The 17206-nt window shown below is 35.7% G+C and overlaps 2 protein-coding genes across 2 annotated transcripts; both read left to right on the forward strand.

Moving 5' to 3' along the window:
• Positions 1 to 3323: 3323 nt before the first annotated feature.
• On the forward strand, positions 3324 to 4541 carry LOC139856202 (UPF0481 protein At3g47200-like). Its single transcript, XM_071845455.1, has one exon. It carries the CDS (start codon positions 3324 to 3326, stop codon positions 4539 to 4541), a length of 1218 nt encoding a protein of 405 aa, XP_071701556.1.
• A 517-nt stretch (positions 4542 to 5058) lies between these two features.
• LOC139854918 (DELLA protein GAI1-like) lies at positions 5059 to 7486 on the forward strand. The gene is made up of 2 exons (XM_071844190.1): positions 5059 to 5947; positions 6849 to 7486. Exons 1-2 carry the CDS (start codon positions 5059 to 5061, stop codon positions 7484 to 7486), a joined length of 1527 nt encoding a protein of 508 aa, XP_071700291.1.
• The last annotated feature ends 9720 nt before the right edge of the window (positions 7487 to 17206 follow it).

Genomic DNA, 17206 nt, shown 5'->3' on the forward strand with positions numbered 1-17206 from the left:
GATCCTAACATAAGTACCAACTTTAGACAACCATTAACCAAAAAGCAAAAAGGTGTCCCCCTTGTCCCCCACCATAACCCACGGCCTAAACACCCCTCCCACCTCCTCACCACCTATAAATACAAGCCTTATTTCACTCATTGCACACTTGATCTCATTTGAAATTTACACACACTTACTCTCTAATTCTCTCTTTAGTCTTTCTCACTCTTAAAAGTGTAAGTTTTTGATTTTTTTTTCTTCTTCTTCTTCCCTTCATCTACACGACATCATCATCATCATTTTATGGATCTAGCTTTTAGTTTTTGATCTTGTTATATCTTAAAGATTCAAACTTGGGTTTGAATCCTTCAAGAACATGGAAGATTCAAGCTTTCTAGCTTTGAATCTTCACTTATTTTGTAGATCTAAATCTTTTTAGCTTTAATCTTGTTATTTTGTTATAAAGATTCAAACTTGTGTATGTAATCTTCATGTATCTTAAAGATCCAAGCTTTATGCTTCAAGATCTTCAAGAACACTAAAGATCCAAGCTTTTTAGCTTAGGGTTTCATTATTATGTTAAAGATCTTAGCTTTTTAGCTTATGGTCTCATTACTTTCATTATTTATTTAAAGATCTTACCTTTCTAGCTTATGGTCTCATTAATCTTGTAAAGATCCAAGCTTTCTAGCTTAGGGTTTTCTTAATACTTGAGATCTAAGTTATTATTATAGATCTCACTTACTTGGAACCTTTTTGTGTTTTTTGTGATGATAAAGATCAAGTCTTCATCATCACATATGATATAGATGCATGAACTTGTGTAAAATGGACAAAGGTTGAAGCTTTATTGGATTTATGCAATAAAGAGGCAATCTTGATGTTCAAAACTTGTAGAATGATAGATTTTACTCTTAGTGGTGTGTTGATGGTTGAACCTTGGTCAAAGTGATGCTAAAACATCAAAGAGTTGTACACTTGAAGCTTACAAGCATCAAGGATGAGAAACGAGATGAGCATCAAGCACCAAGAACCTCACCGGAGAAATTGTTTGCTGTTTTTTGGGGTCTGATCAGACTACTGGGCTTCTGGAAAACTAATTTTCAGATATTTCGTTTCGAGTAGATGACTTTTCATTTATGCCTTGACTTAATCCGATATACGGTTTAGGATTTATGGCCTTCCGAAAGTCACTACGCCCTTGTAACGTTGTGCTGAAATTTCCGACCTACTCGCACTAAAACCGTCGCCACGGTCAAACGAAGACGAGTTAGGTTCTGAAAATTGTTCAGCGGTTAGAGGACTCACATACGGAGCCATAGCCACTGACTACGCGTCTTTTCGATTTGTATAGAGGTCGTAACAGCTGTCCGAAGTCATCCTTGTGTTTCGATCTCTATTCTTGTTAAACTTACCTTAGTGTTGATGAATGATGATGATAATGATGATGTCGATGATGACACTTAAACTTAATTTATTCACTTTTAACCTTTTGGGACAACATACTGACCTAGTGACCTTTGACTTATGTTGACGACCTTTCGGACCGACTTACTACCTGAATACATTTCGTATCGACTTTTACTGCTTATTCACTGTGAGTTATAGCTTCCCTCTTTATTTATACTATTTTTGGGACTGAGAATACATGCGCTTTTTATGTTTTACTTACTAAACATGAGTACTTAAACTTTACATATGTGTGGGTTATATAACGGCATAAAGATTCCCCTTAGCACGGTAACGTTTAATCATTGGTTTTGAACCGGTGAACGCGAATATTAGATATGGATCCATAGGGTTTGACATCCCCACTCGGGCTAGTCGCGCTAGCATTTAACTGGTGTTTGATACTTCGAGGACATACGCACTCGCCAAGTGTACTTTTAGGGGGTATTACTATTACGTTAAGTTAGTTACCGGGTGCCCACGGATAAGCATATACTTTTCATACTGTTTTGAATACGATAACTTGTGGTCTACATTACTGTACTGATTACAAACTATAGCTCACCAACATTCGTGTTGACTTTTAAAGCGTGTATTTCTCAGGTGCTTAGACGTTGTTGCTTCCGCTGTTAGACTTGCTGTCTTGGTGTTATAGACATGCTGTTATGGACCTGCTGTGTTAGATTTTCGCTGCATTACTTAGAGATGTCTCAATCATGAAACTTTTATCTTGCATTCGTAACTTATGTTATTTTCAAATAATGGCTTTGTAACGACCTTTGTGTCACATACTTATGTTAACGCTTCTAGTAAGCATGTTATCTTTTGTAAACAATATCTTTTTATGAATGAAACAGCATGTAGTGTTTGACCATGTAAAGATCCTGTTTTTGACGAATCGTACACGATGGTTTTGTACGGGACGTCACAAAGATGATTAAGGAGGGTCTCGGATTTACCTCCGATGGCAACCTTAATCATCCTGGACCATAGGGAAAAATTGGAGTTATTGAGATTAACACTGATTTTTAACGAATCAGGTAATCTTTGTGATTGGTTATCATTGTTGGTTTGAAGTAATCTAGCCAACTGACTAGTTAATTTTGTGATGAGTTGGTTGTTCTGATTATGGCTGTCGTCTTCTCCAGACATGATGGCCAATCAGAGAGAAAAAAATTTGGTAAATGATGAGGAAAAAAAACGTGTTTGCCAGGAACATCAATCACTGCTCTGATGCCATCATTTTAATTGAAATAACAAGTAATTGCATATGTATTGATCGGTTTTATTGAGAGATAAGAACTTGAATTGATACATAATGTGATTACAAAGGACCCTTTATATACAAGATGTATTAAACGGTTCTATATCCTAAACAAGGAAACGATTTCCTAATTGAGGAAAGCTAGCTGTGAATATTTACTAGCCGTTGTAGCCTTGCTGTGAATTGCTGTGCTTTGTTGTCAAATAAGAGGGAGATGATGAATAAGTTCTGATCCCCTTAACTCTAATTATTTTACTTTGATTCTTAACAGTTGGCTTTGTTTTCGACGGTGCAATCACCATATGTTGTGGGTTAAAACTATGTTCCATGAACAAATTTTTACCCATTATAAATGCAAGTCATAGTAGATATTAGAGATGTCATGTACTATGGTAATATTGTTACATGACTATAAAAAGCAAGGATCTAAATCTTTTGTAATATGATAGTTCAAGTCTACATAAGATGCTATTTGAAGAATATAAAACATATATTTTCATGTAAGTTATCTATTTTATTTTGCCATTAAGGGCAAGTTATCTTTTATTCTTCTCTTGTCTTATTTGTTACACTTGCAACCTAATAAAAATGGTAGATTTAGATTTAGTTCTTTACAAAAGACACGAACATGGACTTAGATATTCATGGATCGCATAGTCGAGCTTCGAAAGAGATCGTACTAGATGAACAATTTGTGAATCTTGTTTCATCCATCAAGAAGAAAATGGCGAACGTAACTGAATCTGGTCGTATATGCAAAGTTCCCGAGCGTTTTTATTTGGAGAATGAACGGAAATATTTTCCGCAAGTGGTCTCTATTGGCCCTTATCATCATGGCAATGAGAAGTTAAAGGCCACGGAAGAAAGAAAATGGCAATATTTCAACACACTTCTCTCGCGTGCCATAAATGTGGAAACACGCTTACAAAAGTGTGTTGAGGTTTTAAAACAAGGGGAGGATCGAGCGCGAAACTGCTATGGGGAAGAAATTCATATGAACAGTGACGAGTTCGTTGAAATGATGTTGATCGATGGTTGTTTCGTTATTGAGCTTTTTTACAAATCTTGTTGTAAAGGTATTCGACGAAGAGGGGACCCATATCTCGGTACATACCACGTGTTTTCTCAATTAAGGCGCGACTTGATTTTACTTGAAAATCAAATCCCTTTTTTCGTTCTTCAACATTTGTTCAACCTTACGCCTACGCCTAAGCAATGTGGTGATTACTCGTTGGTCGAACTGTCTTTTCGTTTTTTCAAAAAGACAGTTCCCGACGACTTGCACAATGTTCAAGACAAATACGGGCAAGAAATCCACCATCTACTTGATCTAGTTCACCAATCGTTTATACCTAAAACGCACATCTTCCAACCACAACTAGAACTACGGTCCCAAAACATGCCAACCGCAACTCAACTTGATAAGCGAGGAACCGAGATCAAGAAAAGCAACTCTCGAAGCGTCTTAGAAGTAAAGTTTAACAATGGTATACTAATAATCCCGGCTTTAACACATCATGATCTCATGGAAATTGGGTTGAGAAACCTTGTTGCAATGGAGAATTGTTGTTATGATGCAATGAAGTATATATCGTCGTACGTGTTCCTAATGAAACGCTTGATCCATACGATTGATGACGCGAAAATTCTTCGTAAGAAGGGAATTATTGACAAAGATGAAGAATTTGTGACTTTGTTCAGTAAAATACCAGTGGATGTTGAAGCAAAAGATTTCTACTATGGAGACTTGTGTGAAGAACTCAGTAATTTTACTAAAGTTGGCCAAAGTATTTGGTATGCAAGAAAAGTTAGAAATTGTGTCACCAAATTCTTACGAGAATTGTAAGTTTAATAAATACGTGATGTTCGTCCTATAGCAAAACGTGTTTTATATTATCCATTTAGTAAGTTAGGAATTGCTATAACATATGTTTGATTGTTAGCTTTTCTTTTCAAGTTATGGATGCTAAACTCTATTAATTTACTCTGTTTCGTGATGCAAACAATGGCTATTCGAGTAGCTAATTTATATCTTATCGAACCTCCTTTGTAATCTGTTCGTATTTTTGGATTCTTATCAGTTCTACCTTCGATTATTTGTTATTCATGTTGCTTTTGTGATGTTATGTCTATTCATAGTTAATCGAAGTTATCTGTAGACAATTGTTCGATCAAACCAACTTCTTGCAAGTGTATTACTATGATGATAATAAATTTGATAGACTTGTCATATTATGCTGGCTGATTACTATGAGAATCTAAACACCATTGAATAAATCGATAACATTGTTTATATCTATGACAGAATTAAGCTGTATTTAAATGTTACCATGTTTTTAAAATTGTGTTGCAATAAGCTAGTAATGTTTCCTTCCAAGAAAGTTGATCATGGTAAACATGCAGATGATGAACATTCTTCTGACTTTTTGGGACCCAATTGCTCTGATAACGGGTCAAGGCTCGATTTTGATAATCTTTATGTCGATTTTTCTTCTGCACTTTATCGGGGCATCATAAAGTGTACAAAAGATTCATCTTGTGATAACGTATCAAGTAAAGTTGATGACGAAACGGTTCATGTTTCAAGCTGCAATATTAAAACCGTTAAGGTAAAAGATAAAACATTATCAACAAATGCAAGAATCGAGTTGGCGAGTCAGTTGTTTATCGAATATTATTCTTCAAAAATCGATGAAATCGCTGACCTGGCGCATCCGTTTGCTGTGTTTGCATCTGGGCAATCATATGATGAAGCTAAAGATATTGAACTACTAATTACTCTTCTAGCTTCAGTTGAAAAAACCAGTCAACTCCAGTTTGACAGTGCAAGTCAACTCATTGAAACATGTAATAACATGTCTTCTGATGAAGGTAACCCTGTTGAAAGATTAGTTTATTATTTTTCTGCAGCGATTTGTGAAAAAATAAACAAGGAGACAGGTAAAGTGTCGTGTAACGTATCTGAAATTAAAGAAATGATCGATCTTCATGAAGCTTCGATGAGCGTCGATAAATGCGTTTTATCGTTTCATCAGAACGTTCCATTGTTGGGAATTTGTCTGTACGGTGCAGTTTATTCGATAATTGAAAAGATAAAAGGATCTAGACAAGTTCATTTAATTGATCTTGATATAAGGTGTGGTTTGAAATACAAAGTAATGTTGCAAAATCTTGCGAATCAAGAATGGGATCTGGATCTATTTAAGATAACTGCTGTTTGTACAAGAGCCGAATCGAAGATCAAAGATACCGGTTAGTCCTAATCTTGAGTTAACCAACAATTTCTTCTCACAAAAAGTGTAAATAGTTTTTCCAATTATCATAAATTAATGTTCTTTGAAATGGGTCATCTTTAGAGGGTGTCAAAATGGGCTGGGGTTGAATTGGCGTGCAAAAGTTGTATTACTAGATATATGAATATCAAAGTGCACTTTTTAGCATTGTAGATAATTGTGTGGCGAGTAAATTAAACCAATAGTCGTCGTGGTTATCAACCATCCTTATCTTTTGAAAATTACATCGATAGTCAGTGGCGGTACTTCATTGCTCGGGGCACCCGCCCCATCCGAATTTAGGGAAAAAAATTTACACTAATTATTTTTATTTTAATAAAAATAAGAATTTTTATTGTTTAACCCTGTTAATGATTTTTTCTAGGTTCTGTAATCCGGTTCAAGTTTCGCCACTGTCTATAGTCCCTCTAGTTTTCATGGAATTACACCAATCGTTCTTTTCTTTTAAAAATTACGATAATTACACTGATCTTTCCCGACTTACCTAAAAGTCTGCGTTGATGGTCCCTCCTATAAATGCACATTTATAATAAGTCAGGACCATCAACGTACACTTCTATATAAGTCAGGGATGATCAGTGTAATTCTTGAAAGATAAGGATGATTGGTGTAATTTTATTAAAACCACAAAGTTGGTGTGATTTCATGGAAACCAAAAGGACTATTGATATAATTGTCTCTTGTGTGGCCAATTAGTTGGTGTGATTTCATCTAAACCAAAAGGACTATTGATATAATTGTCTCTTGTGTGGCCAACTAGTTGGTGTGATTTCATCTAAACCAAAAAAACTCTTGATATAATTTGGGAGGCAAATCAGTGTTTCCAGTAATCTACATCTTAAAAGTTCTTTTTTTTACAGGGACGAGTCTTGCCGAGTTTGCAAAGTCGATGAACATCCCATTTAGTTACAAGGTAGTTATGGTAGCCGATATACTCGATTTCAACACAAAGCTTCTAGAACTTAATGAAGACGAAAAGGTAGCCGTTTGTGCACCATTCTTTTTCTCAACTCTAATCTCAAAACCAAATAGCCTCGAATACCTAATGAGTGTAATACGAAAAATTAATCCATGTATAACTGTGATGATTGAGATAGAAGCAAACCATACAACACCAACATTTGAAAACCGTTTCACCGAAGCTATGTTCTTCTATGGTGCACTTTTTGACTGTATGTCATATTGTATGGCCGATGATGATCGATACAGAAAGGTATGTGAGTCGATATATTTTGGCCAATCAATACGTAATATTGTGGCAGCTGATGGAGATGAGAGGACAGTTAGACACATTGGTGTTGATGTTTGGAGATTGTTTTTTGCTCGATTTGGTATGGTGGAGATTGAAGTAAGCGATGAGTCAGTTTCTGAAGCGAAATCGCTTATTACTAGCTCTGATTGTGGGAATGCGTGTTCGATTCGTGTTGATGGTGGTTGTTTGCTTATTGATTGGAAAGATATACCAGTTTTCTCTGTTTCTTCTTGGAAATCGGTATGATGTTTTAATCTAGCATTCTAACATTGTAATGTAATAATAGTGTTCATTCATTTTGGATTAGAAATGTGCCCCTGCTGAATAAAGAACCAGTGAACATGTATGCAAAGTGCTACTTTTTTATTATTTGTTTGCGAAGAAATTGAATTTAAATGAATAGATCAAGATGTAATTGAGTTACTACTTAAGATTTTGACACGTCTGATTGACCAGATTCAATGATCTATTTGAACTATCTTTGAACAATATACCGAGGTATGTAAAGTGCTATACTTATGTGTTTGTCGGAGGTCTTTATAAAGTAGTCCCTCAACTCTTTAGTAGAGGGTATGACACTCAACATTCTACCTCCTCATACTTTGTCCTTGACCGATTTAGGTAATGTTAGTGTTCGATGTTTTATGTGAACATGAATGCGAACACGTACTTTCAAAAAATAGCTTTCTTTAAAAAAAACTTGTATTTAACCGCATAGTAATAAATCAATTTTACCATCAATTATCGATTATTACTTTTAAAAACTCATCAAATATGTATATTTACTAAAAAAAATATTATTAAGGGAAGATAATAGTGGCTACAGTGTTAATTTAAGAGTTATGGTCAAATTAGTAAGCAACTTCATTTGTGGTTGCAAACGACATTCTTATTTCTAATGTAGTTATGAGATTGTGGATGTGGAGATATGATGAGACGACAAAGAGACAATGGACTCTAAGCCTTATACAGTGTTAGATATTGGCAGATTGGGTATCAATATCAAATATAGTATGTTAGATAATGAAAATCTCAGCGGTACAATGAAACCCTAACTTAACACAAACGATTTCTAACCACCGAGTAGGGATGAAAAAATAACCCGCACCCGATGGGCAACTCGAAACCCGTTATAATTGGGTCGGGTCTGACCTGAGTCCGTCGGGTTATGGGACGGGTATGGGGATGGTTAAAAAAAAAAATTCGGGGTTCGGGTATGGTTTTGGATACAAACCCGTTTACCCGACCCGCATACCCGTATACCCAGCTCGAGGAATTTTAATAATAATTTTTATGTAAAATTTTAGTACTAGTATTATATTGTTAATGTACGAAAGATTTCTCTTATTTGTTTTGAAAACGAGTATAATTTTATTCAATATAATCATATACAACAAGTTTTCAAGATGTGATATTTTACATAGGGTTAAAGTCAAAAATAGGCTACAAACTTACACAAATGTACCGATGTCGCCCACAAACCCATTTTCGTCCTACTATCGCCTACAAATTTTCAAAAAATGTGCTAATATCAACATTTTATAGTTTTGACCTGTTACATACTAATTTTGACCTGATATATATATATATATATATATATATATATATATATATATATATATATATATATATATATATATTTAAGAATTAAGATTCAATCTACGAACGACACGTGTTGATTTTAACCAGTTTAGCCGGTAGCAAGTCATTTTTGTTTACATTGGTACACTTTTTGAAAGTTTTTGTTTACAATGGTACACTTTTTGAAAGTTTGTAGGCGACAGTATGACGAAAATGGGTTTGTGGGCGACATCGGTACATTTGTGTAAGTTTGTAGCCTATTTTTGGCTTAGCCCTTTTATATACTTTGTGTATTTGAGTATTTTAGAAACTTTTCAATCAACTTTTTGTATGTGATATTTTGTAATACTTTAAACATGAAGCAGTTAAGTTTTTTTTCGATATTTTGATTTGGTAACTTATTGAAAAATAAATACAGAATGAATAATTGGGTATACCCGTTTACCCGTGGGGAAACCCGAAACCCGATAGTATGCAAGTAAATGGGGACCTTGAAATGTCCCGTTCTTATTGATTAAAAACGTTCCATATTAATTGATTTCGTTGCGAGGTTTTGACCTCTATATGAGACGTTTTTCAAAGACTGCATTCATTTTTAAAACAAACCATAACCTTTATTTCATAAATAAAGGTTTAAAAAGCTTTACGTAGATTATCAAATAATGATAATCTAAAATATCCTGTTTACACACGACCATTACATAATGGTTTACAATACAAATATGTTACATCGAAATCAGTTTCTGGAATGCAGTTTTTACACAATATCATACAAACATGGACTCCAAATCTTGTCCTTATTTTAGTATGCAACAGCGGAAGCTCTTAGTATTCACCTGAGAATAAACATGCTTTAAACGTCAACTAAAATGTTGGTGAGTTATAGGTTTAACCTATATATATCAAATCGTAACAATAGACCACAAGATTTCATATTTCAATACACATCCCATACATAGAGATAAAAATCATTCATATGGTGAACACCTGGTAACCGACATTAACAAGATGCATATATAAGAATATCCCCATCATTCCGGGACACCCTTCGGATATGATATAAATTTCGAAGTACTAAAGCATCCGGTACTTTGGATGGGGCTTGTTGGGCCCGATAGATCTATCTTTAGGATTCGCGTCAATTAGGGTGTCTGTTCCCTAATTCTTAGATTACCAGACTTAATAAAAAGGGGCATATTCGATTTCGATAATTCAACCATAGAATGTAGTTTCACGTACTTGTGTCTATTTTGTAAATCATTTATAAAACCTGCATGTATTCTCATCCCAAAAATATTAGATTTTAAAAGTGGGACTATAACTCACTTTCACAGATTTTTACTTCGTCGGGAAGTAAGACTTGGCCACTGGTTGATTCACGAACCTATAACAATATATACATATATATCAAAGTATGTTCAAAATATATTTACAACACTTTTAATATATTTTGATGTTTTAAGTTTATTAAGTCAGCTGTCCTCGTTAGTAACCTACAACTAGTTGTCCACAATTAGATGTACAGAAATAAATCGATAAATATTATCTTGAATCAATCCACGACCCAGTGTATACGTATCTCAGTATTGATCACAACTCAAACTATATATATTTTGGAACCAACCTCAACCCTGTATAGCTAACTCCAACATTCACATATAGAGTGTCTATGGTTGTTCCGAAATATATATAGATGTGTCGACATGATAGGTCGAAACATTGTATACGTGTCTATGGTATCTCAAGATTACATAATATACAATACAAGTTGATTAAGTTATGGTTGGAATAGATTTGTTACCAATTTTCACGTAGCTAAAATGAGAAAAATTATCCAATCTTGTTTTACCCATAACTTCTTCATTTTAAATCCGTTTTGAGTGAATCAAATTGCTATGGTTTCATATTGAACTCTATTTTATGAATCTAAACAGAAAAAGTATAGGTTTATAGTCGGAAAAATAAGTTACAAGTCATTTTTGTAAAGGTAGTCATTTCAGTCGAAAGAACGACGTCTAGATGACCATTTTAGAAACCATACTTCCACTTTGAGTTTAACCATAATTTTTGGATATAGTTTCATGTTCATAATAACAATCATTTTCTCAGAATAACAACTTTTAAATCAAAGTTTATCATAGTTTTTAATTAACTAACCCAAAACAGCCCGCGGTGTTACTACGACGGCGTAAATCCGGTTTTACGGTGTTTTTTGTGTTTCCAGGTTTTAAATCATTAAGTTAGCATATCATATAGATATAGAACATGTGTTTAGTTGATTTTAAAAGTCAAGTTAGAAGGATTAACTTTTGTTTGCGAACAAGTTTAGAATTAACTAAACTATGTTCTAGTGATTACAAGTTTAAACCTTCGAATAAGATAGCTTTATATGTATGAATCGAATGATGTTATGAACATCATTACTACCTTAAGTTCCTTGGATAAACCTACTGGAAAAGAGAAAAATGGATCTAGCTTCAACGGATCCTTGGATGGCTCGAAGTTCTTGAAGCAGAATCATGACACGAAAACAAGTTCAAGTAAGATCATCACTTGAAATAAGATTGTTATAGTTATAGAAATTGAACCAAAGTTTGAATATGATTATTACCTTGTATTAGAATGATAACCTACTGTAAGAAACAAAGATTTCTTGAGGTTGGATGATCACCTTACAAGATTGGAAATGAGCTAGCAAACTTGAAAGTATTCTTGATTTTATGTAACTAGAACTTGTAGAATATATGAAGAACACTTAGAACTTGAAGATAGAACTTGAGAGAGATCAATTAGATGAAGAAAATTGAAGAATGAAAGTGTTTGTAGGTGTTTTTGGTCGTTGGTGTATGGATTAGATATAAAGGATATGAAATTTTGTTTTCATGTAAATAAGTCATGAATGATTACTCATATTTTTGTAATTTTATGAGATATTTCTTGCTAGTTGCCAAATGATGGTTCCCACATGTGTTAGATGACTCACATGGGCTGCTAAGAGCTGATCATTGGAGTGTATATACCAATAGTACATACATCTAAAAGCTGTGTATTGTACGAGTACGAATACGGGTGCATACGAGTAGAATTGTTGATGAAACTGAACGAGGATGTAATTGTAAGCATTTTTGTTAAGTAGAAGTATTTTGATAAGTGTATTTAAGTCTTCCAAAAGTGTATAAATACATATTAAAACACTACATGTATATACATTTTAACTGATTCGTTAAGTCATCGTTAGTCGTTACATGTAAGTGTTGTTTTGAAACCTTTAGGTTAACGATCTTGTTAAATGTTGTTAACCCAATGTTTATAATATCAAATGAGATTTTAAATTATTATATTATCATGATATTATCATGTATGAATATCTCTTAATATGATATATATACATTAAACGTCTTTACAACGATAATCGTTACATATATGTCTCGTTTAAAAATCATTAAGTTAGTAGTCTTGTTTTTACATATGTAGTTCATTGTTAATATACTTAATGATATGTTTACTTATCATAGTATCATGTTAACTATATATATATCCATATATATGTCATCATATAGTTTTTACAAGTTTTAACGTTCGTGAATCACCGGTCAACTTGGGTGGTCAATTGTCTATATGAAACATATTTCAATTAATCAAGTCTTAACAAGTTTGATTGCTTAACATGTTGGAAACATTTAATCATGTAAACATCAATCTCAATTAATGTATATAAACATGGAAAAGTTCGGGTCACTACAGTACCTACCCGTTAAATAAATTTCGTCCCGAAATTTTAAGCTGTTGAAGGTGTTGACAAATCTTCTGGAAATAGATGCGGGTATTTCTTCTTCATCTGATCTTCACGCTCCCAGGTGAACTCGGGTCCTCTACGAGCATTCCATCGAACCTTAACAATTGGTATCTTGTTTTGCTTAAGTCTTTTAACCTCACGATCCATTATTTCGACGGGTTCTTCGATGAATTGAAGTTTTTCGTTGATTTGGATTTCATCTAACGGAATAGTGAGATCTTCTTTAGCAAAACATTTCTTTAAATTCGAGACGTGGAAAGTGTTATGTACAGCCGCGAGTTGTTGAGGTAACTCTAGTCGGTAAGCTACTGGTCCGACACGATCAATAATCTTGAATGGTCCAATATACCTTGGATTTAATTTCCCTCGTTTACCAAATCGAACAACGCCTTTCCAAGGTGCAACTTTAAGCATGACCATCTCTCCAATTTCAAATTCTATATCTTTTCTTTTAATGTCAGCGTAGCTCTTTTGTCGACTTTGGGCGGTTTTCAACCGTTGTTGAATTTGGATGATCTTCTCGGTAGTTTCTTGTATAGTCTCCGGACCCGTAATCTGTCTATCCCCCACTTCACTCCAACAAATCGGAGACCTGCACTTTCTACCATAAAGTGCTTCAAACGGCGCCATCTCAATGCTTGAATGGTAGCTGTTGTTGTAGGAAAATTCTGCTAACGGTAGATGTCGATCCCAACTGTTTCCGAAATCAATAACACATGCTCGTAGCATATCTTCAAGCGTTTGTATCGTCCTTTCGCTCTGCCCATCAGTTTGTGGATGATAGGCAGTACTCATGTCTAGACGAGTTCCTAATGCTTGCTGTAATGTCTGCCAGAATCTTGAAATAAATCTGCCATCCCTATCAGAGATAATAGAGATTGGTATTCCATGTCTGGAGACGACTTCCTTCAAATACAGTCGTGCTAACTTCTCCATCTTGTCATCTTCTCTTATTGGCAGGAAGTGTGCTGATTTGGTGAGACGATCAACTATTACCCAAATAGTATCAAAACCACTTGCAGTCCTTGGCAATTTAGTGATGAAATCCATGATAATGTTTTCCCATTTCCATTCCGGGATTTCGGGTTGTTGAAGTAGACCTGATGGTTTCTGATGCTCAGCTTTGACCTTAGAACACGTCAAACATTCTCCTACATATTTAGCAACATCGGCTTTCATACCCGGCCACCAAAAATGTTTCTTGAGATCCTTGTACATCTTCCCCGTTCCAGGATGTATTGAGTATCTGGTTTTATGAGCTTCTCTAAGTACCATTTCTCTCATATCTCCAAATTTTGGTACCCAAATCCTTTCAGCCCTATACCGGGTTCCGTCTTCCCGAATATTAAGATGCTTCTCCGATCCTTTGGGTATTTCATCCTTTAAATTTCCCTCTTTTAAAACTCCTTGTTGCGCCTCCTTTATTTGAGTAGTAATGTTATTATGAATCATTATATTCATAGATTTTACTCGAATGGGTTCTCTGTCCTTCCTGCTCAAGGCATCGGCTACCACATTTGCCTTCCCCGGGTGGTAACGAATCTCAAAGTCGTAATCATTCAATAATTCAATCCACCTACGCTGCCTCATATTCAGTTGTTTCTGATTAAATATGTGTTGAAGACTTTTGTGGTCGGTATATATAATACTTTTGACCCCATATAAGTAGTGCCTCCAAGTCTTTAATGCAAAAACAACCGCGCCTAATTCCAAATCATGCGTCGTATAATTTTGTTCGTGAATCTTCAATTGTCTAGACGCATAAGCAATCACCTTCGTTCGTTGCATTAATACACAACCGAGACCTTGCTTTGATGCATCACAATAAATCACAAAATCATCATTCCCTTCAGGCAATGACAATATAGGTGCCGTAGTTAGCTTTTTCTTCAATAACTGAAACGCTTTCTCTTGTTCATCATTCCATTCAAATTTCTTCCCTTTATGCGTTAATGCAGTCAAGGGTTTTGCTATTCTGGAAAAGTCTTGGATGAACCTTCTGTAGTAACCAGCTAGTCCTAAAAACTGGCGTATGTGTTTCGGAGTTTTCGGGGTTTCCCACTTTTCAACAGTTTCTATCTTTGCCGGATCCACCTTAATACCTTCTTTGTTCACTATGTGACCGAGGAATTGAACTTCTTCCAACCAAAATGCACACTTTGAAAACTTAGCGTACAATTCTTCCTTCCTCAATACTTCTAACACCTTTCTCAAATGTTCACCGTGTTCTTGGTCATTCTTTGAGTAAATAAGTATGTCATCAATGAAAACAATGACAAACTTGTCAAGGTATGGTCCACACACTCGGTTCATAAGGTCCATGAACACAGCTGGTGCATTAGTTAAACCAAACGGCATGACCATAAACTCGTAATGACCGTAACGTGTTCTGAAAGCAGTCTTTGGAATATCATCTTCTTTCACCCGCATTTGATGATACCCGGAACGTAAGTCAATCTTTGAATAAACAGACGAGCCTTGTAGTTGATCAAATAAGTCGTCGATTCTCGGTAGTGGGTAGCGGTTCTTGATGGTAAGTTTGTTCAACTCTCGGTAGTCGATACACAACCTGAATGTACCATCTTTCTTCTTGACAAACAAAACAGGAGCTCCCCACGGTGATGTGCTTGGTCGAATGAAACCATGCTCTAAAAGTTCTTGTAATTGGCTTTGCAGTTCTTTCATCTCGCTGGGTGCGAGTCTGTAAGGAGCACGAGCTATTGGTGCAGCTCCTGGTACAAGATCTATTTGAAATTCAACGGATCGATGTGGGGGTAATCCCGGTAATTCTTTCGGAAATACATCGGGAAATTCTTTTGCAATGGGAACATCATTGATACTCTTTTCTTCAGTTTGTACTTTCTCGACGTGTGCTAGAACAGCATAGCAACCTTTTCTTATTAGTTTTTGTGCCTTCAAATTACTAATAAGATGTAGCTTCGTGTTGCCCTTTTCTCCGTACACCATTAAGGGTTTTCCTTTTTCTCGTATAATGCGAATTGCATTTTTGTAACAAACGATCTCCGCTTTCACTTCTTTCAACCAGTCCATACCGATTATCACATCAAAACTCCCTAACTCTACTGGTATCAAATCAATCTTAAATGTTTCGCTAACCAGTTTAATTTCTCGATTCCGACATATATTATCTGCTGAAATTAATTTACCATTTGCTAATTCGAGTAAAAATTTACTATCCAAAGGCGTCAATGGACAACTTAATTTAGCACAAAAATCTCTACTCATATAGCTTCTATCCGCACCCGAATCAAATAAAACGTAAGCAGATTTATTGTCAATAAGAAACGTACCCGTAACAAGCTCCGGGTCTTCCTGTGCCTCTACCGCATTAATATTGAAAACTCTTCCACGGCCTTGTCCATTCGTGTTCTCCTGGTTCGGGCAATTTCTAATAATGTGGCCTGGTTTTCCACATTTATAACAAACTACATTGGCATAACTTGCTCCGACACTACTTGCTCCGCCATTACTCGTTCCGACACCATTTGTTCCTTTCGTTCTATTAACCCCTGGTCCGTAAACCTCACACTTCGCCGCGCTATGACCATTTCTTTTACACTTGTTGCAAAATTTGGTGCAGAACCCCGAGTGATTCTTTTCACACCTTTGGCATAGCTGCTTCTGATTGTTGTTGTTGTTGCAGTTATTATTGTTGTTGGGATGATTGTTGTAGTTGCTGTTGTTGTTGTTGTTGTTGTTGTTGTTGGGCCGTTTGTTGTAGTTGCGATTGATGTTGCGATTGTTGGGATAATTGTTGCGATTATTGTTGTAATTGCTGTTGTTGTTGTATTGGTGATTCTTATCACCGTTTTCCTCCCACTTTCTTTTGACTTGCTTCACATTGGCCTTTTCAGCAGTCTGTTCTTTAATTCTTTCTTCAATCTGGTTCACTAGTTTGTGAGCCATTCTACATGCCTGTTGTATGGAGGCGGGCTCGTGTGAACTTATATCTTCTTGGATTCTTTCCGGTAATCCTTTCACAAACGCATCGATCTTCTCTTCCTCATCTTCGAATGCTCCCGGACACAATAGGCACAATTCTGTGAATCGTCTTTCGTACGTGGTAATATCAAATCCTTGGGTTCGTAACCCTCTAAGTTCTGTCTTGAGCTTATTGACCTCGGTTCTGGGACGGTACTTCTCGTTCATCAAGTGCTTGAATGCTGACCACGGTAGTGCGTACGCATCATCTTGTCCCACTTGCTCTAGATAGGTATTCCACCATGTTAACGCAGAACCTGTGAAGGTATGCGTAGCGTACTTCACTTTGTCCTCTTCAGTACACTTACTTATGGCAAACACCGATTCAACCTTCTCGGTCCACCGTTTCAATCCGATCGGTCCTTCGGTTCCATCAAATTCCAAAGGTTTGCAGGCAGTGAATTCTTTGTAGGTGCATCCTACACGATTTCCTGTACTGCTAGATCCAAGGTTATTGTTGGTATGTAGCGCAGCCTGTACTGCGGCTATGTTTGAAGCTAGAAAAGTACGGAATTCCTCTTCATTCATATTCACGGTGTGTCGAGTAGTCGGTGCCATTTCCTTCAAAATAGTTAAATGGAACAAGT

Source organism: Rutidosis leptorrhynchoides, chromosome 6 (assembly GCF_046630445.1).
Source record: "Rutidosis leptorrhynchoides isolate AG116_Rl617_1_P2 chromosome 6, CSIRO_AGI_Rlap_v1, whole genome shotgun sequence".
NCBI lineage: Eukaryota > Viridiplantae > Streptophyta > Magnoliopsida > Asterales > Asteraceae > Rutidosis > Rutidosis leptorrhynchoides.

What these genes read in the sequence shown, in the direction of transcription:
- LOC139854918 (XM_071844190.1), top strand. Translation starts at nt 5,059, where the DNA reads ATGTTTCCTTCCAAGAAAGTTGATCATGGTAAACATGCAGATGATGAA. An exon ending in ATCGAAGATCAAAGATACCG is followed by an intron (nt 5,948 to 6,848) that starts GTTAGTCCTAAT and finishes TTTTTTTTACAG; the next exon opens with GGACGAGTCTTGCCGAGTTT.
- LOC139856202 (XM_071845455.1), top strand. Translation starts at nt 3,324, where the DNA reads ATGGACTTAGATATTCATGGATCGCATAGTCGAGCTTCGAAAGAGATC.